The 19,179-nt window shown below is 39.9% G+C and overlaps 1 protein-coding gene and 1 long non-coding RNA gene across 4 annotated transcripts in view; one reads left to right on the top strand and one right to left on the bottom strand.

The window, feature by feature from the left end:
* The window catches only part of Arfgef1 (ADP ribosylation factor guanine nucleotide exchange factor 1), a 94,731-nt gene that overhangs the window by 23,702 nt on the left and 51,850 nt on the right, over positions 1 to 19,179 (bottom strand). For all 3 annotated transcript variants that reach the window (XM_017593322.3, XM_063287518.1, NM_001277056.1), the window contains exons 19-23: positions 18,679 to 18,830; positions 13,459 to 13,587; positions 12,600 to 12,758; positions 12,240 to 12,390; positions 3,854 to 3,944 (exon numbers count right to left, since the gene is read on the bottom strand). In XM_017593322.3, coding sequence (XP_017448811.1) covers positions 3,854 to 3,944; positions 12,240 to 12,390; positions 12,600 to 12,758; positions 13,459 to 13,587; positions 18,679 to 18,830 — 682 coding nt within the window. The remainder of the gene's footprint in view (positions 1 to 3,853; positions 3,945 to 12,239; positions 12,391 to 12,599; positions 12,759 to 13,458; positions 13,588 to 18,678; positions 18,831 to 19,179) is intronic.
* Positions 5,145 to 13,723, top strand: LOC134486914 (uncharacterized). The gene is made up of 2 exons (XR_010066473.1): positions 5,145 to 6,402; positions 13,430 to 13,723. It is a non-coding gene; the product is annotated as an uncharacterized LOC134486914 (long non-coding RNA).

Raw genomic sequence — 19,179 nt, 5'->3', positions numbered from 1 at the left:
TACGGTTGTATTTTATTTTTAGAAGTAATGTTTACTTGATTGGACTTAAAAATGACCAAAAAAAAAAAAAAAAATCACAAACCCTCTCCCTTTAACCAAGAACTGGCTGGACTAGCTTCCTGACAACACCCACGTGTTTGAGAATATGTATGCTATCTGACTCAGCTTTGTGCGGCCTTCTTTCCTGAGTGCTTTTCTGTACCAGTATCATAGAGACTTCGGTCTACAGAGAGAGCTTGTCCTTTTTACCACGCACTGAATTATGAGGATACTAAATTTTCACAGATTGCATGATATTCCTCAACTTAAAACACCACAACTAATGTACATGATAAAGGGGAAACCTCAAAGACAGGAACAGCTCAAATATTAATCTTAAAAGTACTATAATAAGGGGACTGGAGAGATGGCTCCTTGGTTAAGAACACAGGTTGCTCTTCCAAAGGACCTGGGTTCAGTTACCAGCATCTACATGACAGCTCACAACTGTCTGCAATCTAGCTCGCTTCAAGTGATTTAATACTCGCTCCCCCAGACATACACACGGGCAAAACACCAATGCACATAAAATAAAAGTCAATAAATTGGGCTGGAGAGATGGTTCAGTGGTTAAGAGCACTCACTGCTCTTCCAGAGGGTCCTGAGTTCAAATCATAGCAACCACATGGTGGCTCACAACCATCTGTAATGGGATCCATGCCCTCTTCTGGTGTGTCTGAAGACAGCAACAGTGCTCTCATATATAATAAATAAATAAATCTTTAAAAAAGAGTCAATAAAGCATTAAAAAATAAAGTAGCCAAGACAAGACATACTTAAAAAAAAAAAAAGCCAGGCATGGTAGTACATGTCTTTAACCATAGCACTTAGGAGGCAAAAGCATGCAGATCTGAATTCAAAGCCAGCCTGGTCTACAAAGTGAGTTCCAGGATAGTCAGGACTATGTAAGAGAAATCCTGACTTGAAAAACAAAAAACAAAATACAACAAAACCAGAAAAACAGCAGCGACACCAAAAACCCCTGGAGTAAGCTCACTAGTAGAGATATAGATATGATATAAGGAGAGTACCACCTTGTGATTGGGAACATACATGTCTGTCTGTCTGTCTGTCTGTCTAAGAGTCCCAGTACTAGTAAATGCCAGAGTCTGTCTGTCTGTCTGTCTGTCTGTCTGTCTATCTATCTATCTATCTATCTATCTATCTATCTATCTATCTAAGAGTCCCAGTACTAGTAAATGCCAGAGTCAAGGTTCAAACTGTCGCAGCCTCAAGTCTCTTTAAGTACTTTTCTATACTGTATCATATTTACATGAATTAAACGTGCAGAAAACTTTTTCAATATACTCTACGACTAACACAATCATTTATAACATAATCACATATAATCACAATTCATAGACTGTTACACTGATTTTCAACTGCAGTGTAATAATAAGAAACGAAGCAGGTTAGGAACTGTAAAAATCTCAGTTTCTGGTAAGGAATGGCTTGAACCTTTTAAGTAAAATGAGGTAATTAAAAAATTTGGCAAAAAACTATCATGTGGGTTAAAAAAAATCAGGAAAATTTCATTCCTTCTAGCACAACGGTTAGACTGAACCCAAAACATAAAATTCAGAAAAAGTACAAAGCTCTCATCTCACCCAAAGTAAAAATTATAGGCTATGCAAGCAGATGTGATTATCTGATTTCTCTCAAACTAGAGGTATTCTCATGGAAGGGAAAGTTTAGTCTGACTTCTCTTGTGGGCCTGTCCCTTTAAAGGATCCCCAGTTGCTAGTCAACTGGACCTTTAAGAATTCTTAAGTGTTAAAACTGCTTGACCCTATGATCTTCAATGTTCGCTACCTTTTGGACTGTGGGGAACAGGAAAGGTTATAAAAAGGCCAGCTATGGCTATGACAGGGAGTTGGGGGCTGGTAAAGTGAGAGGAGGAGGCAGTTGGTGGAAAAGACATTGTTAGAAGACAGTGGAGCCAGGAGAAGCGGAGCTGAGCAGAGAGGCTACAACCGTTTGCAGCTGCTGGTATTGGGAAAACTGGAGAAGTGACGGTTTATGTAGACTGCTGGGGAACTAAGGGAGGCATGGTTGGGAGAAATGTTTGAAGGGATTGGCTGGACACTGGAAGGAGGGTTGACAGAGAGTTAAGAAAAGTGGTTAGTTTTTATGTAAAAAAAATAATTTTTTATAGCAAAGCTATAAGCAAAAAATACTAGAATAAAAAATTAAATATGAGAACAACAGAAAAGACATCAAAGAAATAAGGAAGGATTTAATTGAAAAGAAAAAAAAGCAAATGACAAACTACAGAATAGAAAACTGGAGACCCTGCAGTCACAGGGAAATGTCATGGACTGTGATGCTAGCAGAGAGAGGGGAACCAAGGCAAGAGAGGAGAACTGCCACAGCAACCAGAGGTTCTGGAGACCCGCTCAGACTTCTGGCAGGAGGACGTGCAAGCTGGGCAAGGCGTTCAAATTCTCACTCACTCGATAGCCTGAGGAGCTCAGTCTCTCTCTAGCCATGTGTAGAGCACAGCAGCTTATGGAGGCATTTAGAGTCATTGCCTTCACTTAAGATTCTTGTAATTCTTGTAGTATCTAAATAGACTGTCACAATAAGCACAAAGATGACAGGAATATCATTTGAATGGAGCATAGTCTGGGAGCAAAAATGGCAGTGTGGTGGTTTGAATATGCTTGGCTCCGGCAACAGCACAATTAGGAGGTGTGGTTGGAGGAAGTGTGTCACTGTGGGGTGCAGTAAGAAGCCCCTCCTGACTGTGGAAGCCAGTCTTCTCCTGGCTGCCTTCTCATCAAGATGCCAGAACTCTCAGCTCCTTCTCCAGCACCATGTTTGCCTGGACACCACCACGTCTCCTGCCATGATGATAATGGACTGAGTCTCTGAACCTGTAAGCCAGCCCTAATTAAATGCTGTCCCTTTGTCATTGTGTCTCTTCACAGCAATGCAACTCAAACTCAGACAGGCAGCTACTACCCAGCTGTGGAAGCATACAGAGGAAGAAGGGCTCTCTCTGAACAGATCCAGAGGCTGGTTCTACTCCCCAAATGTCTTTATGAACCAAAGCATAAAACAGACACTGTGATCATCAATACAAAACTAGCCAGCAGTGAGAATGAGCACAGATATGCATCTCCTGCAGTTTTATCTGAAGTAAAATAAACAATAAATCAGCCTGAGTATCTAGACCATCAAGCAAAAACTGGTACATTTTTAAAAGCTTCAAACATAAATAGTTTAAAAAAATGTTGACTGGGGGTTGGGGATTTAGCTCAGTGGTAGAGCGCTTGCCTAGCAAGCGCAAGGCCCTGGGTTTGATCCTCAGCTCCGGAAAAAAAAAAAAAAATGTTGACTGCCAGTTTTGTAAAAAGTAGTTTCAGTTTTGGGAACATTAACCTAGAAATGTATAGAATACAGTAATTTTGAAGAGCTTTTCAAAGAAGCAAATGAGAATTTCCAGCAAAACCCATTTACTTTATCCATAATGCTATTTTATATCATGTACTCAGAAAGATATACTTATTTTCAAGGGTTTAAAAAAGATAGTTCTCTATAAATAATGATTTGTTTTTTCATCAAGAATAGTACTTGCTTAATATTTCCAGTACTAATTTCAACACATTTTTACATAATTAAAATCCTTTCTGTATTTTATATTTGTGAAACCAAAATTAAAGGTACTTTATCATCTAAATTATAGTATATCACAAAAGTCTTATATTACTTCTAAAGGTTATTTTGACAATGTTTTTTTTATTTTTAAATGTGGAACAAAACAGTGTTGAAATAGTACTCAAGAGAAAAGGGGAGAAAGTGAACACCTTACCTGTCTACAGCAACCACGACACTTTGAGAACTGGTTTCTCCAATAGACTCCTGAATACTGGCTATCTGCTTCCAGTCCACATTTCCTCCAACTGCCGAGAGAGAGAGAGAGAGAGAGAGAGAGAGAGAGAGAGAGAGAGAGAGAGGGGTGGGGGGGGGGAGGGAGAGAGAGAATATGCACCATTTTAGTTAGAAAATAAGGGAGCAATGCACTGAAGAGTTCTAGAACACATTTCTAAAGTCAGTTATCTTCCTCATAGTAAGTGCTGCACAGGGTGATACCAATGGCAGGTGGGAATCAGGGACATGGGCTCAGTGTGACCAACTACATAGTAAAGAAGGCATGACTTACTACTGCAAGGATCACACAAACTAAGAGTACTATGAGTTTAGATCACAAAATGAGTGGTACTAGACAAAATTTCCCTTAATCTTTAAGAAATGCACAAGTTCTATTGCTATTTTCTGCTTAGTTGGTCACATTAGAATTTCTGTCATTTAATCTCAAGCCTATGGAAACGCTTCGTATAGTGTAACATTCTCTTATTTGTAAGAATCATTGCCCTCTGCACCCGAAACTGCTCCATGTTAGACAGTGAAACAATACTCCTAGTTTTCAACTATACTTTAGGATTATCTTCAATATGTGCTAGTTAGTTTTATGTCACCTTGACACAGCTAGAGTCAACTTCTGATCGAGAAAATGTCCAGACCAGCTTGGCCTACGCTGCATTCATTTTCTTGGCTGATGGTTAATGTGGGAGGACTCGGCTCAATAAGGGTGGGGCTGCCTCTGGATTGGTGGTCCTTGGGTGCTATAAGCATGCCGCTGAATAATCTATGGGATGAAGCCAGTAAATAGGCATCCTCCATGGTGTCTGAATCACCATGTGTGTGGGTCTCCAGGTTCCTTGAGTTCCTGCCCCGACTTCCCTGAAAATGTAATATGAAATAACACCCCCCTCAAGCTGTTTTCATTCATGGTGTTTTATAACAGCAATAGAAAGAAACTATAACTAAGGTAGAAACTGTTACAAAGGTGGAGTATTGCTTTAACAGACTTGGCCATGCTTGGGGGAGGATTGTGGAAACTGAGTGTTCAAAGCTTTACTAAGCTGTTGTGCAAACTAAGAATAACGATGACTACAGTGCAGATGATGCAGGCCTGGCTTGTCAAGTTTTCCAGGCAAGTTTGAGGGGCTACTTCAGACTCTGCTGGGCTCTTTGTGTGACACTGTGCATTAGAAACTGGGTTGCCTGGGGCTGCAGATGGGGACAATGGATACCAGAGTGCTGCTGAGAAGTCGGTGATGATTGGGGAAAACCCAGCACCGTTAATGAACAATCTTCTAGGAAGTACTTCCTCAGGGTCAGCACCACAGAGCTAGCTACTGTGTTCCCGAGGGAACTGAAGCTGTATCTTTTGCTGGCAGCTGAACCTGGTAATATGCAAGGGTGCCCCACATGGTACCAGTTATAAGGCATGAAGGAACAGCTGAGACTTGGCATTAGGAGAGCAGGGAGGCCACTGATGACAGTGCAGCCTCAGTTGACACAGAAGCCCCAGGCTTGAAGGTGTCATGGAGAGGGTGTGGCTATGTGGCAGTCAGAGAAAAGAGCCCAAGAGTGCTCTATGCAGACCTTTTGCAGCAGAGCCCTGGCATTTCTGGAGATGCCAGTGTCATGCAGAGTTGTAGCCAGCCTCAGTCTATGACAAGATGCATGTGTTGTAAACTGCACATTGTCCAAGCCTTTGGAACCCAGAAGATTCTGAGTGAATCTCAGGCACTTGATACTAAATTACTCATACTGTTAGGGGTTGGCTTTACTTGACTTGGTTGTGACAGTGCCCTGGTTCTTCCTCCTTGGAATATGAAGCTATGTAGCGTGCCTCCCACTTTACATTGAGATCTTTAGATCTGCCTTTCACTTTATCTGTGTATTTCCATTCCTACATAGGTTAAGCTTTTACAGTCTCAGTCTTAGATTGCTTCACGTGCCCAGACCTATTTCCCTCTATGATCTTTTCTTCACTTCTTTCTCTCACAAGACCAATCCGTCTAAACAAGCTGTGGCCTTCCTTTTATTTACTATGTTAGAATAGAAATTCTTCCCCTGCCATGTAAGTACCCATCTTTAACATTTTAACCAGTGTGTGTCTTTATTCGTGTGGTGTCAGTCACTGTACCCAATAGTAGTGTCCACTGAAGGACTTTGCGCCACTGTTCTCATTTATCTGACTCAGCGAAGTACCACTCACACTGCCACTACTCACACAGTCTATGTTGCCTTCTCACCTGGACTAAAACCTCTCTCAAAGTGAAGAATCAAGTCATACACATTTTTCATATGTTCCTACCTTAGTCAATATCAAACCCAAAGTAGGCACCTAACGAATACTTGTCAATCCTATTGACCAAATACTAAAATCTTTTCTAAATAAAAAGACAGCAAATGACATTTAAGCCAGTTATTTCAACTTCTATTCTAGGAACTCAACAGTATACAAAAGACAGGACCACACAGTTACTGTACCAGCAAAGCAGCACAGTAAGTTTCGATGCAATGTAAAGGTTACTCGATAGCTGAAATAGACTATATATAACTTTGTTAACAAGACTAATGTTAGTAAAGGGTATGAAATATTAACTGATGCTATACTTGGACGGCTAACTATGTGAAAAAGGAGGATCACGGAAAAGTATCAGAAAGAGTTATTTTAGAGTAATGGATTGTGAGCCTATGTCACAACCTACTCTGTGTGGTCATAGGAATGGGAAGAAGAGCAGGAGGAGATGGAGTTGTAATGACACTAGGGAATATGAGGTGATCAGCTGGGCCATCTGTCACCCACTGGTTACCAGGGCTGGTCATTAGACTGATATGGCTGCTTCACTGGGTGTTCTCTTCCCTCCTCACAGTTCCAAGTATACCTTCCTGGCAGCCAAGGGCTCAGGTCAGGAGGACGACTTTTCCCCCATAGAGAAAGACAGCTTTTTAATTAAAATATAGGAATATCTGTGCTCCCCACTAAAACCTCCAAACAAACTCGAAAGAAATTAGAAGTCTAAGGGTGTTATGGTTGTGTTGTGAGACCTTTTTGTTTTGGTGCTGGGATCAAACCCAGGGCCTTATTAATGCAGGAACGCACTCCCCAAAGTGAGCTTCGTCTTTGGAATGAACTACTGTTTTCTTTTCTTTCTTTTCTAATGAGAGTCTGACTGTGAAACACACTGTGGTTTCCAAAGTGCTAGGATTACAAGGATGGCAGCAACCCAGCAATGCAGCAGTCATTTAGGAGACAGAGTCACTTGTCCTTTTTAAAGACTGTCAGGCTTCACACTTCTCCAGGAAGTAATTAGGTAGCATACAGCAATAGGAAGAGAGGCAAGAGGTAAGCTGACAGTCTCTGTAACACAAGAAATCAAAGATGATAGCATGAAATAAATGACAAGAGTAATCGAGGTGGTGGGGAAACAGTTCCGAGGAACTTCTAATATACACAGCAAGTAGGAACGGAAGGAAGAAAACAGTATCAGAGGATAGAGTGTCAGTTATCACATAACATAAGTTGTGCATCAACTGAAGTACACATTCTAGAGGTTTTAAACTTTTAATATTTAGTGTGATTTGTAGTCAATTATAAACTAAAGGAGGGGCTGGAGAGATGGCTTGGTGGTTTGGTAGCACGGGCACTTCTTCCAGAGGACCTGGTTTCTATTTCCAGCACCATATGGACGCTCAGTGCTGTAACTCTAATTCTAGGAGATCTGACACACTCACAGATACACACATTTGGTAAAATACCAATACGTGTGAAATAAAAATAAATTTAAAATAACTAAAGAAACCAAAGACTGTATAAAATGTCTAGAAACTCAGGCTGTTTAACAAATTAGTAACATCTTTCACGGAGTTAATGTGATAGTATAGTAGCAACAATTTCCATTTTATCAAATTACTCATATTTAGGCTAAGAAAGATCTAATTGTTATATATATTAAAAAGACTTGGGGCTGGGGATTTAGCTCAGTGGTAGAGCGCTTACCTAGGAAGCGCAAGGCCCTGGGTTCGGTCCCCAGCTCCGAAAAAAAGAACCAAAAAAAAAAAAAAAAAAAAAAAAAAAAGACTTGCGTGGCAAAGCCACTGAATTTTCAAGTAATATGCACAGAAGGCCTATTCAAATTTCAAAATTATATATTTTTGAGACAGTTTCACTATGTAGCCCAGGCTGACCTTGACCCTGTCATCTTTCTGCCTCTGTCTCCCAAATGCTGGGATTAGGACGTGCATGTGCACGTGCACGGAGCTCGACAGTTTTACATGGGGTGGGCTGTTTGCTGTTTTTGCTAGAGAAAAGACCCACCTGAGACCATGAGACTGGGCCAGCAGCCAGCAAGGCTAAGTCAACCTGCCACCCTGCCCTTGGCTTGATGCTTTTAATTAATTTGAAGTTTCTGTTTCTAAAATATAAAGCTACAAACTTCTTTCATGTATAGTTTGCCCTCTACATGTTAGTTTCATATCTATAAAAAACACTTGGGGACTTTCTGTGGAGGATTTAAGAGAGGAAAGAAAAAGGTAAAATTATGTAATTCTATTTTAATTAAAAAAATAAAAATGAATCAGGCCTTTAATGAAGTGTGTGCCTTTAACACCAGCATTTGAGAGACAGAGGCAGATGGATCTGAGACTGATGCCGACCCCACCCACTGAGCAAAGCAGCCAGGTCTACACAGAAAAACCAATCACGTAAATAAGTAAAATAAAAATAAAAATGAGGGGGCTGGAGAGATGGCTTAGCACTTAAGAGCAATGGCTGCTCTTCCAGAGAACCTGGGTTCAATTCCAAATCCCACATGGCACTGACAACTGCCTGTAACACCAGTTACAGGGGCTCCAACAGACATATATGCAGGCAAAACACCAATGCTCATAAAGTAAAAATAAAGGTAAATCAATCATAAAAAATAAAAACGAGAAAAATATTTGGGGGAAGAATTGTACCTGTACTACACTTATGTTTATTTCTACGCATATACAGTTATTTGTGTAGAATTTGTTATTTGATATTATACAGCATCTAGAGATGACTTCACATGCACAGCAGGCCATGTGTTGGGTTGGCTCTAGGGATATACTATATTCTGTATGTAGGCTGTGGGATGATGTCACAGGTGAGGCAGGTACAAGATAGAAGGAGGCCTGTCATTGGACGAGAAGGAAGGAGGGGTGGGAGAAAAGTTTGAGGGAAGGGGAGGAAACCGGGATGGAAAGGATGGCAGAGGGAGACGAGAGAGAAGTGGCAGAGAGAACATGGAGGCTGACGTTAAGATTCCATGCTGTACCTTTACAGGTTGTTATCAATGTTCTTAAGGGGTGGATGTGTACAGGGCTTTGTATGTCTAGGTGGGCAATTCTATCTTATCAACTGGACCAAAGGCTATTGTGCTGTGCGTTCTTCCATGCGGAGAACTGAATTTGGGAGAGTGTGTGGGACACCATGGAGTTGGGATGTGTGCTTCTGGCAAGGTAGCTAGAAGAGATCTTGGGGCACTGCAGTGCCGGACCTAGAGCGGGTAAAAAGACTTTTTTTTAATATGTTTTTACAACAACATAGGGAACTTGAGTATCCAGGATTTAGGTGTCTCCGTGGGCTTTGGAATCAAAGCTCCATAGATATCAAAGCTTGACTGTCAGAACACTGTCCAGGAATGTAGTAGTGTTGAGCATTCTGAGTGCTCGTGAGAGGCTTGAAGAAAACAAGAGTCTTGTGACCTCAGTTTAGGCAAAACATGAAATTTTCTTGGAAAACATGTTTTGTGTTCCTCCCAGGTGTGTGGATAGGTGTGAGTTTACTTCAGATTCTGTTGTTATTCGATTAAATGTTTTAAATTATCCTTTTAATGTTTTGTAAAAAAAACCAAACAAACAAACAAAAAAAAAACAACAACAACAACAAAAAAAAACACCTGTTTTTGCCACATGCAGCTTGTCCTTATGATTGTGTACAGCTTGAACTTGTGTGAACTTGACTCATGTGCCCTGTCTTGACTGCTTGGTATAAACTGTCTGGTGCTTTCAGCTCCATCGCCCAGGTCCAAGGACCTCTAGAACGGTGACTCGTGCTGATGTTCAATGCTGTCAATAGGGTTTCACAGACTGTTCAGTGAACAGATGCTGGTTAATACAGAAAAGGTTTAAAGTGGCTCAGCTGTGTGCGTATGCAGCCTTTCCCAGCTAAACACTAAATAAAGCATTCTGCTCAGCAAAGTACCTGCTGTCTATGTGAGCACTGGGGACAGAGGTGAGCACTTGTTACACAGGCTGGGTAGAAACCAGTAAGGCAGCTCAAAGGGAGGCCTCTGCTCAAAAAAGCCCAAGTCAGTAGTAGTTTTCTCAAAAGCAGAGTCAGAAGTGATCGCCTGACAAACAGAAATGAATGGAGAATAGAGTATATTAAAAAAAACAAACAAAAATTATGACATAGACAAAGTTTACACAAAAAGACATAATGGCTCACTCCTGTAATCTTGGAAGGTGGAGGCAAGAGAATTGTACACCTTGACCACATAGTGAGATAGAGAATGTATCAATACAGATTAAGGATGGTTAAAAGGATAAGAAGAGATATTGATTTCTACAGTTGCCTGGCAACACGTTTTTATTTTAAGGAGGTCTGATGTATCTTCATGTAAATTCTTTTTATGAAGGAAAATATTAGGTCACTTTTTATTATTGAAATCTAAATAGCACTACAATACAATGCATAAATTAACATGCATTCACTTTCAAATATACTAAGTGTTGGCAAGTACCACTGTCTCTCTAGACTAGAATACTTAGCTTCAAGTTTTTAACTGATGTTTGGTTTTTACTGTACTAGGATCCTGCGGTTCTTGCCACAGCTGACTTTAGCAACCAACCCTATCATTTCAGCCTTCCTCCTCTCTCTGCCTGAGTAACTATCCAGTTATTGGCGCACACTGACCTGTCTGGCAACAGTGTCAGCCCTATCTTCTGCTATCTTACGCCGTAATTATTACTCTGATGTTTAGAAGTAGATTTTCAGGCTTCCCACGCCACTGCTGAAGTAGTTCTAAATTCTTACTGCTGGACCACCAAGTCTAATACACTTGGACTCGATAGCAAGAATTCATACGTCACATCACATTCTGCTATGATATCATTGAGACTTTCTGCCAGATTAGTTAGATTATTTTAGTTGAACCACCACAAGGAACTAACTTTACTCAATCCAACCTAAAATCGACACATAGTCCTAGTCTTTTATCTTCCCTCTTTAGATTTGAAACCATCTTAGGTTTCCAAAGGACTACTAACAACAACAGAAATTACTATACGATAAAAACAGGAAATGTCCAACCAAAGTCTTAAAAAAATAAACACTGCTGGGTCTCTGGCATACTTCTGAAGAGTCATGCTTCTGAAGAGTTGGATGTGGGGTGGGAAGAATGGTCAAATAATATCCTAAACTCTAATGCAACAGGCATTATGCTAAGTCCATTCACATGCACATTCTTGTTAGTCCTGATAATCCTGCAATTAGATGGCCTTTACTGTGCAATGGTGGAAAGCAAACCTGGAGCTAAAGTGGCTGGCGTATAAGCATGAAAGAAATGGAGAACTCAGACCCAAAGTATAGAAGTCGAGGTCAAAGTCTGTGCATTTTCCTTGGTTGAACACTCTTCTTCTTCTTTTTTTAATGATTCATTTACTTTCTGTATATGAGTACACTGTAGTTGTCTTCACACACACCAGAAGAGGGCATCAGACCCCATTACAGATGGTTGTGAGCCACCATGTGGTTGCTGAGATTTGAACTCAGGACCTCAGGAAGAGCAGTCAGTGCTCTTAACCACTGAGCCCTCTCTCTATCCCATTTGAACTCTTTCTATTCACTACTGAAATATATATTATCTTTCATCTTTTTGACATTTACTACTTTTGCTAATATTTTCATTTGTACTACTGGCCACTCCCATCTTTTCTGAAAGTTTGGGTCAGAGGTTCCATTCTGACAGTTTGGCTGGGCCTGCAGTGGCTTTAAAAATGTGAGTGTGGATGATTTCTCTAGTTGCTCCAATTCTTCCTTAACCTATACCAGTCTACACAGTACTTGCCCAGTCTGGGAAGCAAGTGAGTTGAAGTGTATCCTGTATACAGTCAGAAGGAAAAAACTAAGTAGCATTTAATACTGTAAACCAGGTCAAAGGAAAAAAGACTAATTTCCTAGTTATCTTGTTTTTCTCTATAATATTAGGCAAAGATCAATTTCTCTAATTATATTTCATAGTCATAATAAAAATATAAGATGGTGATTAAAAAGTTTTGACACTTTCTAAAAGGAATTTAAAACTCCTTACCTAGCCCCAGACCAACAAATTCATCCGGAGCCTGATCTTTTGTCCCAGTGAGAGACCCTTCTCTGCCTCTCACGGTCCCAGAAATGTACCGAGGCTTCACTCCAGTTCCTATAAGTTGTGCAAGCTCTAACTGACTAATGCACTTCAGGATCTACAGCACAGGAAGAAAAAAGCGAGGTTTTAAAAGTATGTATCTTAAAATACATGCAGTCAGGATTTAAAAATATTACATTATAAATTATATTGTAAAAGTTGTTTATTTAAAATAAATTATTTTCTACAATTAAAGCTTATTAATAGTAGAACATTTAGCATCAAGTAATTTTAAAAACTGAATTGCAAAGTTATAAGTGTTTCTACCTCATGCCACGAATTTCCTAAATAATTTCCATCTGTGTGAGCCACTGTGATGAGTGTTTTTATTGTGTCGATATTCTTCTGTTTCATTTCAGTAATACCAGAACTCACTGTAAGTAAGGTAAATCTGGCTAGTGCCTGGACATATGCATCTCTTTCCAGCTGAGAGAGAGAGAGAGAATGAGAATGATATTTACATGGTTGAAAACACAGCACACTGACTGGCCTCTAATTTATGCTAAACCAACTGTTTAGTAAATTTTAGCGAACATGTCATGGACTACAAACAAAACTAACTTCAAATAAGGCAGAATGCTCAGAAATGTCTTAAACCTAGACACAATCTGAATTGACAATTCAAAATGAGACTTTCAGTAGTCCACAAATGATTTTATACAGTGAAAACAAGTTTATTGAAAATTTTGTTTCAATTATTTTAACAAAACCCTGATTTATAAATTTGTTCATTATTTCCTCTATAGCTAGGCTGTATTTTGTAATGCACTAAGTCATAGCATTTACAATGAAATATGAAATGGGTTAAGAAAAATAAAGTCCAGCTAAAAGTCATCCTTAAACTTCAGAAACTCCTAGGAGGGACTGTCTTCATGGAAAGTATGTTAGGTACTTACTTGGTTCTTTTAAAGATAACTAGTTCTGAGGTTTAAAAGGCATCTAAAATAAATACTTAAAATGTTTAGAAATGTCATACAGAACTACTCTATCACAGTCTCTTAAAATTATTTAAATTTATCACAAATCTGAAGCTGGTTTTTAAGAAAGTCAGAGCAAAACGCTGTGAGCTGAGCTGTGCTGATGGTGTTCATTTTCAGACCTGGCTGTAAAGGTAAAATGCTGTCACCTGAATGCTGAAGATGCATGCAATTCTGATCGCACATCGTATCCCTTCGAGGCAGAGAGAGGCCACGTCAGTATCATCACAGTCTTGTAGACCCACACTGAAGGCAGCCAGAAAAGGGGTCCAAGCCAACTAGAAAAATCAACATTTAAAATAACATGCATATCAAGTGGTAACTGAACTTCTTGGCATAGTAAGCAAGAAAGTTTTTGTAAAGAAAAAACAAAATGATGTTTCTTGGGCTTAAATAAATGGAACCAAACATGAACTCAGTGTGTCTTAATAATAGTATCTTTAAAGTAGTCACAACAGAGAAAAAACAGAAATAGTCAACAGTCATATATAAAGTCTTACCTTTGACTTAGAATTAATTCTCCTTATAAGCACTGACTTTTACAATATTCCATTACAGTCCCCTGAATTATGTTCCTACTTGCAACAAGTTATCCTACATTTTTCAAAGCCTGCTGTAAACATCACTCAGCCTGTCTTCATTGTACTATTTACTTACATGAATAAAGCAGTATTTGATTCCTAGTTGAACAATATTTTAAAATAATCAATAAACTATTCATTACACATTTTGGAAGAGAGTAGTTATTTTATCCTCAGCAGGCCCTGGTCCATTATCTGTGATCCAAGCACTTCAGAGGTGGAGTCAGGACCGTGAGTGAGTCAAGACCAGTCTGAGATAGCTGTGACGCAGTTTCCAAAAGCAAAGGACTTTAAAAGAACCAGGTAAAGTAAAGTAAGAAGTAAAGTGAGACGGTTCGACGGCAGAGCACTTGTTTACCATGGACAGCAAACAACAGAGATCCACACAGCTGCGGTGCTTGATATTAAATTATGTTGCTTTTAATAGTTTACGGAGCACAAAGCAATATGAGCATAAAGTTATAAAGATAAAAAATGTTAATTTACCAGTGCACTATAGAAACGATGAGATTTTTATAGGTTTATGAAACTTATAGCATTTTATGGAAAACAATTACTTTAAGCTTTTCTTCTACGGTTCAGAAAGTTTAAAGTGAGAGCTTAAAATCCATACACAGCACACAAGCTCTAGAACCATGGTTCTTCCTAGGCCTCAGTCTGCATCTATAGCACTTGAAGATGCTGCTTCAGATGGGGTGTGCACACAAGAGAGCAGTTATTGATTACAAAGGATCCCACGAAAACAATAGACCACACATTCTGGGACACAGGAAGCATTTCAGGTTGAAAACCTGTGTTATAGCTTAAGAAAAAAATATACATGGTTCTTGAGTCAACGGGAAAAACATTTCTCTTCATTAGGATTATGGTTAATCCAAGACAGTGCTTTCTTTATCAAATTATCCCTAAATAATATTAAGCTGACAGTGAAACTATTGTCTGCACATACTTGTACAAATCTTTCTAAAATGAGACTTAGCAAAATATAAAAAATGTTCTAATGATTATGTTCATATTCCTCAATATCATAAGTCACATTCTAGAAAATTAGAAATTATGTAGTCCTTTCCCCCAACCAATACTTATTTATTGAGCAATTACAAACCAGGAACTGTACTAGATATTGGTGTTGCGAATATTTGATCACACTGTGAACCCTGAGCCTGTTATTTACTGAGAAAAGTGGGTTCTAGCTGTGGTATGGCTCAGGCTTAGCACACACCTTTAACTCTGGCTGGAGCACAGACACACCCTTAATGCACACCTTAATACCAAAGAACACAGCTAAAGTTAGTTTGTGGGGAAAGCACCCATGTTTTGAAAGAGATCTCATGTTTGAAAGGGATGTCTAATTGAGCTGCAGGAAAAGTGATGAGTCAGAGACAGGTTTAACAGCAGGGTCTGCTCAACACCCCAAAAGGGAGAAAAGGGGTAACTTAAGAGATCAACCAGAGAAAGAAAAAGAGGAGGCAGTTTTACCAGGACAGTTGTACAGAGACAGGCTACAGAAAGAGAACAAGCTAGACAGACAGGAGCCAGAAGATTAGAACAGACTGCCAGAGTTAGTAAGAGGCCTGCCCCACAGTTCGGAAGCTGAGAGAAGCCAGGGTGAATCAGTTTGTTTAAGCAGGAGTTTTGTGCCCTAACAGGTGGGTTGACCAGCTAGCGTTCAGAAAGAGCTAGAAAGGGTGAGCTTATTCAGCAGTAAGTCTCAGAGACTGAAAACATTCTTAGATTGGATGGAGGTTAAAAGGTTAAAAGGTTAAAAGGACTCGGCCTAGGCTAGCACACAGAGGCAGTAAGTCCTTGGGGACAACTGCGTCAAGAGAATAAAAGATACTTTGACAATTAGGAATAGGAGCATGTTCTTCTCCCCCATAAAATAATGCTTGGATTAAAAGATGTGTAGTCAAGGACCTCAACACAAAACCCGATCCTCTGATTAGGACAACGAAAAAGTAGGAGATAGGCTTGAACTCACTGGCACAGGCAAACACTTTCTGAACAGTATCCTGAGAGTAGATGCACTAAGACCAACAGTTAACCTGACCACATGGAACAAAGGGGGAGGGAGTTGTGGAGCAGAGGACACCATTGTTTGAGTAAACAGAAAGAAAAAAATATCTTTTAACTATCTAACAGAGGGTTAGTATTTAGAATATATGAAGAACTACAAAAACCGAACATCCAAAAAATATCCAATTGAAATATGGGATAAAAAATTAAATAGAATTTAAAAAATAACAAAATATAAGCGGCTAAGAAACACTTAAGGGAATAAACGTTCATCCCTAGCCATCAGGCAAGCGCAAATGAAAACTACTGTGAGATTCTCTTTCTCCAGTCAGAATGGCCAAGATGAATACAAATGACAGCAGCTCACGCTGGTGAGGATGCAGGCAGGGTAACGGGAATGCCCAACCATGGCTGCTAAGAGTGCATGTGTGTGGCCACTGTGGAAATCTCTGTGGCAGCTCCTTAGGAAGCTGGGAATCAATTTACCTCAATACCCACTACACCAGGTTTGGAGATATGCCCAAAGGATGCTTCATCCATTTCCATCTCCATTGCTTCTCTAGTCATAATAGCTAGAAAGGGGAAGCAGCTAAAGAAAATGGGGTACACTTCCACAGCAGAATTTAGCTGTTAAGAAAAGTGAAATCGTGAACTTTGCAGGAAAACGGGCAGGATTAGAAAGAATCATTCTGAGGGACCAGAGAGAAAAAAATGTCTGCATGTTTTACCTCAGATGAGATGTTAGCTTTATATTTTAGATGTGTGTTTCATTTAGAAAAACAACCCATGAGGTGAGGTAGCTAATAAGGGAGCAGTGGGAGGGGTCTTCCAAGGAGCATGGAACAGGGTGTAGTGCCCTACAGAGAAAATGAGACAGAGAACTAAATGGGGGGCTAGTGGTGGGAGGGCAGGGCGGAGGAGAAAGTATGGAGGGGGAATAACTAGCACTAAAGGCCCTTTGAAAAGTTATATGGAAATCTACTACTATAGAGGTTTCTTAAGTATATATATACACGTGAAAAATGAGTTTAAATTACAATTTCCATAAGAATGGAAGGAATAATACCCCAATTAGACATCACATGCTATGAAGTGAAACACCCAACTCCAGGAACTAAATTTCATCTTTTTAGTTGTTGGCCGATGTGATCCTACAGGATCCCTATCCCTCCACCCCTAATATTACAGGCTACGGACAAAACTACTGGTAATTATTGGTTACTGTAGTGGTTTGAATATGCTTGGCCCATGGGAAGTTGCACAATGAGGAGGTGTGGCCTCGTTGGCATGGGTCTGGCCCGGTCTCTCCTAGCACTCAAGCTCTGCCCAGTCTGGAAGAGACCACCCTCCTGGCTACCTCTGGATGAAGATGGAGAACTCTGCTTCTCCAGCACCATGTCTGCTTGCACGCTGCCACAATGATAATGGACTGAACCTCTGAAACTATGCCAGCCCCAATTAAACGTTTTCCTTTTTAAGAGTTGCCTTGGTCATGGTTTTTCCTCATAATAATAGAATCCCTAACTAAGACAGTTACCTTCCACAACTTGACAATTAAAACTCTATTACTGAAGACACCCCACACTTATACCACAGAAAATGAGCAATCGAGCTGGTGCTCAGCTGGAAGCTTCGACTCTATGGCCTACTGTTTATAGAACTGAAGTTGCTAGGCATGCTCCTGGAAGAGAACAGCAGTCATCTTACCCAGCTGTAACAATGACCTGTCTGGCAAGCTATGCTCATTAGTGCAACGGTGGCGTGGATGTTACGTTATTTCTATAAATGGAAGTAAGGCCAACTCCATAAGACAGAATGCATATCTGATACTGTCAGTAACGCCAAGTTCCCCGAGACCAGATAGTTCGCAGGCCTTAGGTAAAAGCCCCTACATTACTCTGATAAATGAACACAGTAACAAAGTGACTCCTGGTAACTTATTTCTATATCCATATATAAGTACATTATCCAACCTTCACCAGAGAAACTGCTTCTTGCCATCTACGGAGCCACAACTGGACAACATGCAGTGTGTAAGAGATTCTGCAATGCTCTGATTTAAATGGAAGATCTATACGACAGCTCCCTTCCCTCAAGATTGGGATCTATGTAGAAGAGGGGACACAAAGAACCAGAAGTGGTAGATGACTTCAAGGAAAGAGTGTTTTCTAGACACAAAAGTGTAGGTGCACATATGCCGTTACAGGGACTGCGTCGGCACACACACAAAACCTGCACAAAATTACGGCACAGTGCAAGAGTAGTGGCCATGAAGCTACTCAGAATTGATCACTTTTAGGAGAGGGAAAATCAGTTTTATTCAATCAAGTGACAGTGGTCTATGGATCACATTTCAGAGCAGGTATTCCTATTTATCTCTCAGTGTACACTTATGATTCTAGTTTTACTCAGAACCTTAGAAGCCCTGGGCTAGGAGTGATGATGAGAGTGTGAGCCTTGGATCACTTTGAAATCGGAATGAATGGAGATTTAGGAATAAATCATTTATAACTGAAAAAAACAAGCCAAGGGATTAATGGCCAGTCCCCAAATCTTCCTATTTCTAATTGCTGAAATTACACTTCCATCCATTACTTACACTGCATACTGTTGTCTCTCACCTTCTTTAACACAGAAATAATTGTATTAGTTAAACTCTAATAATAACCAGAGAATATCTTATACATCAAATAGGCTCTATTATACTTAAAAATATGCTAAGCAAAATTATGTAAAAATATATACTGCAGCAGAATTACCAGTAGTTCTAACCTTAAACATAGGCCTCACGTGCTCCAAGTGTGTTGCACTTGTAAAAGGTGCCTGAACATGGCTCACAGCTTCCATGAGTGCTTTAGCTGTCTTGGCCATCTGTTCCATTTCTAAATTATACAGAAGTCGTCTTTGCTTTTCACTGGCTACATCTGAAATAACAAATATTACCATTTAAAAATAGAAGGCTCATTAAGATGACACTATAAAGTAAATTAATAATAAGAGTCCTAAGACACCAAACAGCAATGATCATACATTGTTTGAGTCCGAGTGTGTGAGATACATAAAACAGTTAACCCAGAGAGACAGAGTAGCCTGGTGTTTGCCAGGGCAGAGGCAGGAGGGTTGGGTAGTAACTAGTTAATAGTGCAAGGCTTTATTTTGGAGTAACCACATATTTTCACCTTAGCCAGAGGTAATGTTGCACGACACTATAAATAAACTAAATGCCAACATAACTGCTCCTTTTATTTATTAATTGACTGATTGATGGTTGTG

This window comes from Rattus norvegicus, chromosome 5, assembly GCF_036323735.1.
Source record: "Rattus norvegicus strain BN/NHsdMcwi chromosome 5, GRCr8, whole genome shotgun sequence".
Classification (NCBI taxonomy): domain Eukaryota; kingdom Metazoa; phylum Chordata; class Mammalia; order Rodentia; family Muridae; genus Rattus; species Rattus norvegicus.
Note: the sequence above shows the minus strand (reverse complement) of the source record. Positions and strands in the feature narration are given on the sequence as shown.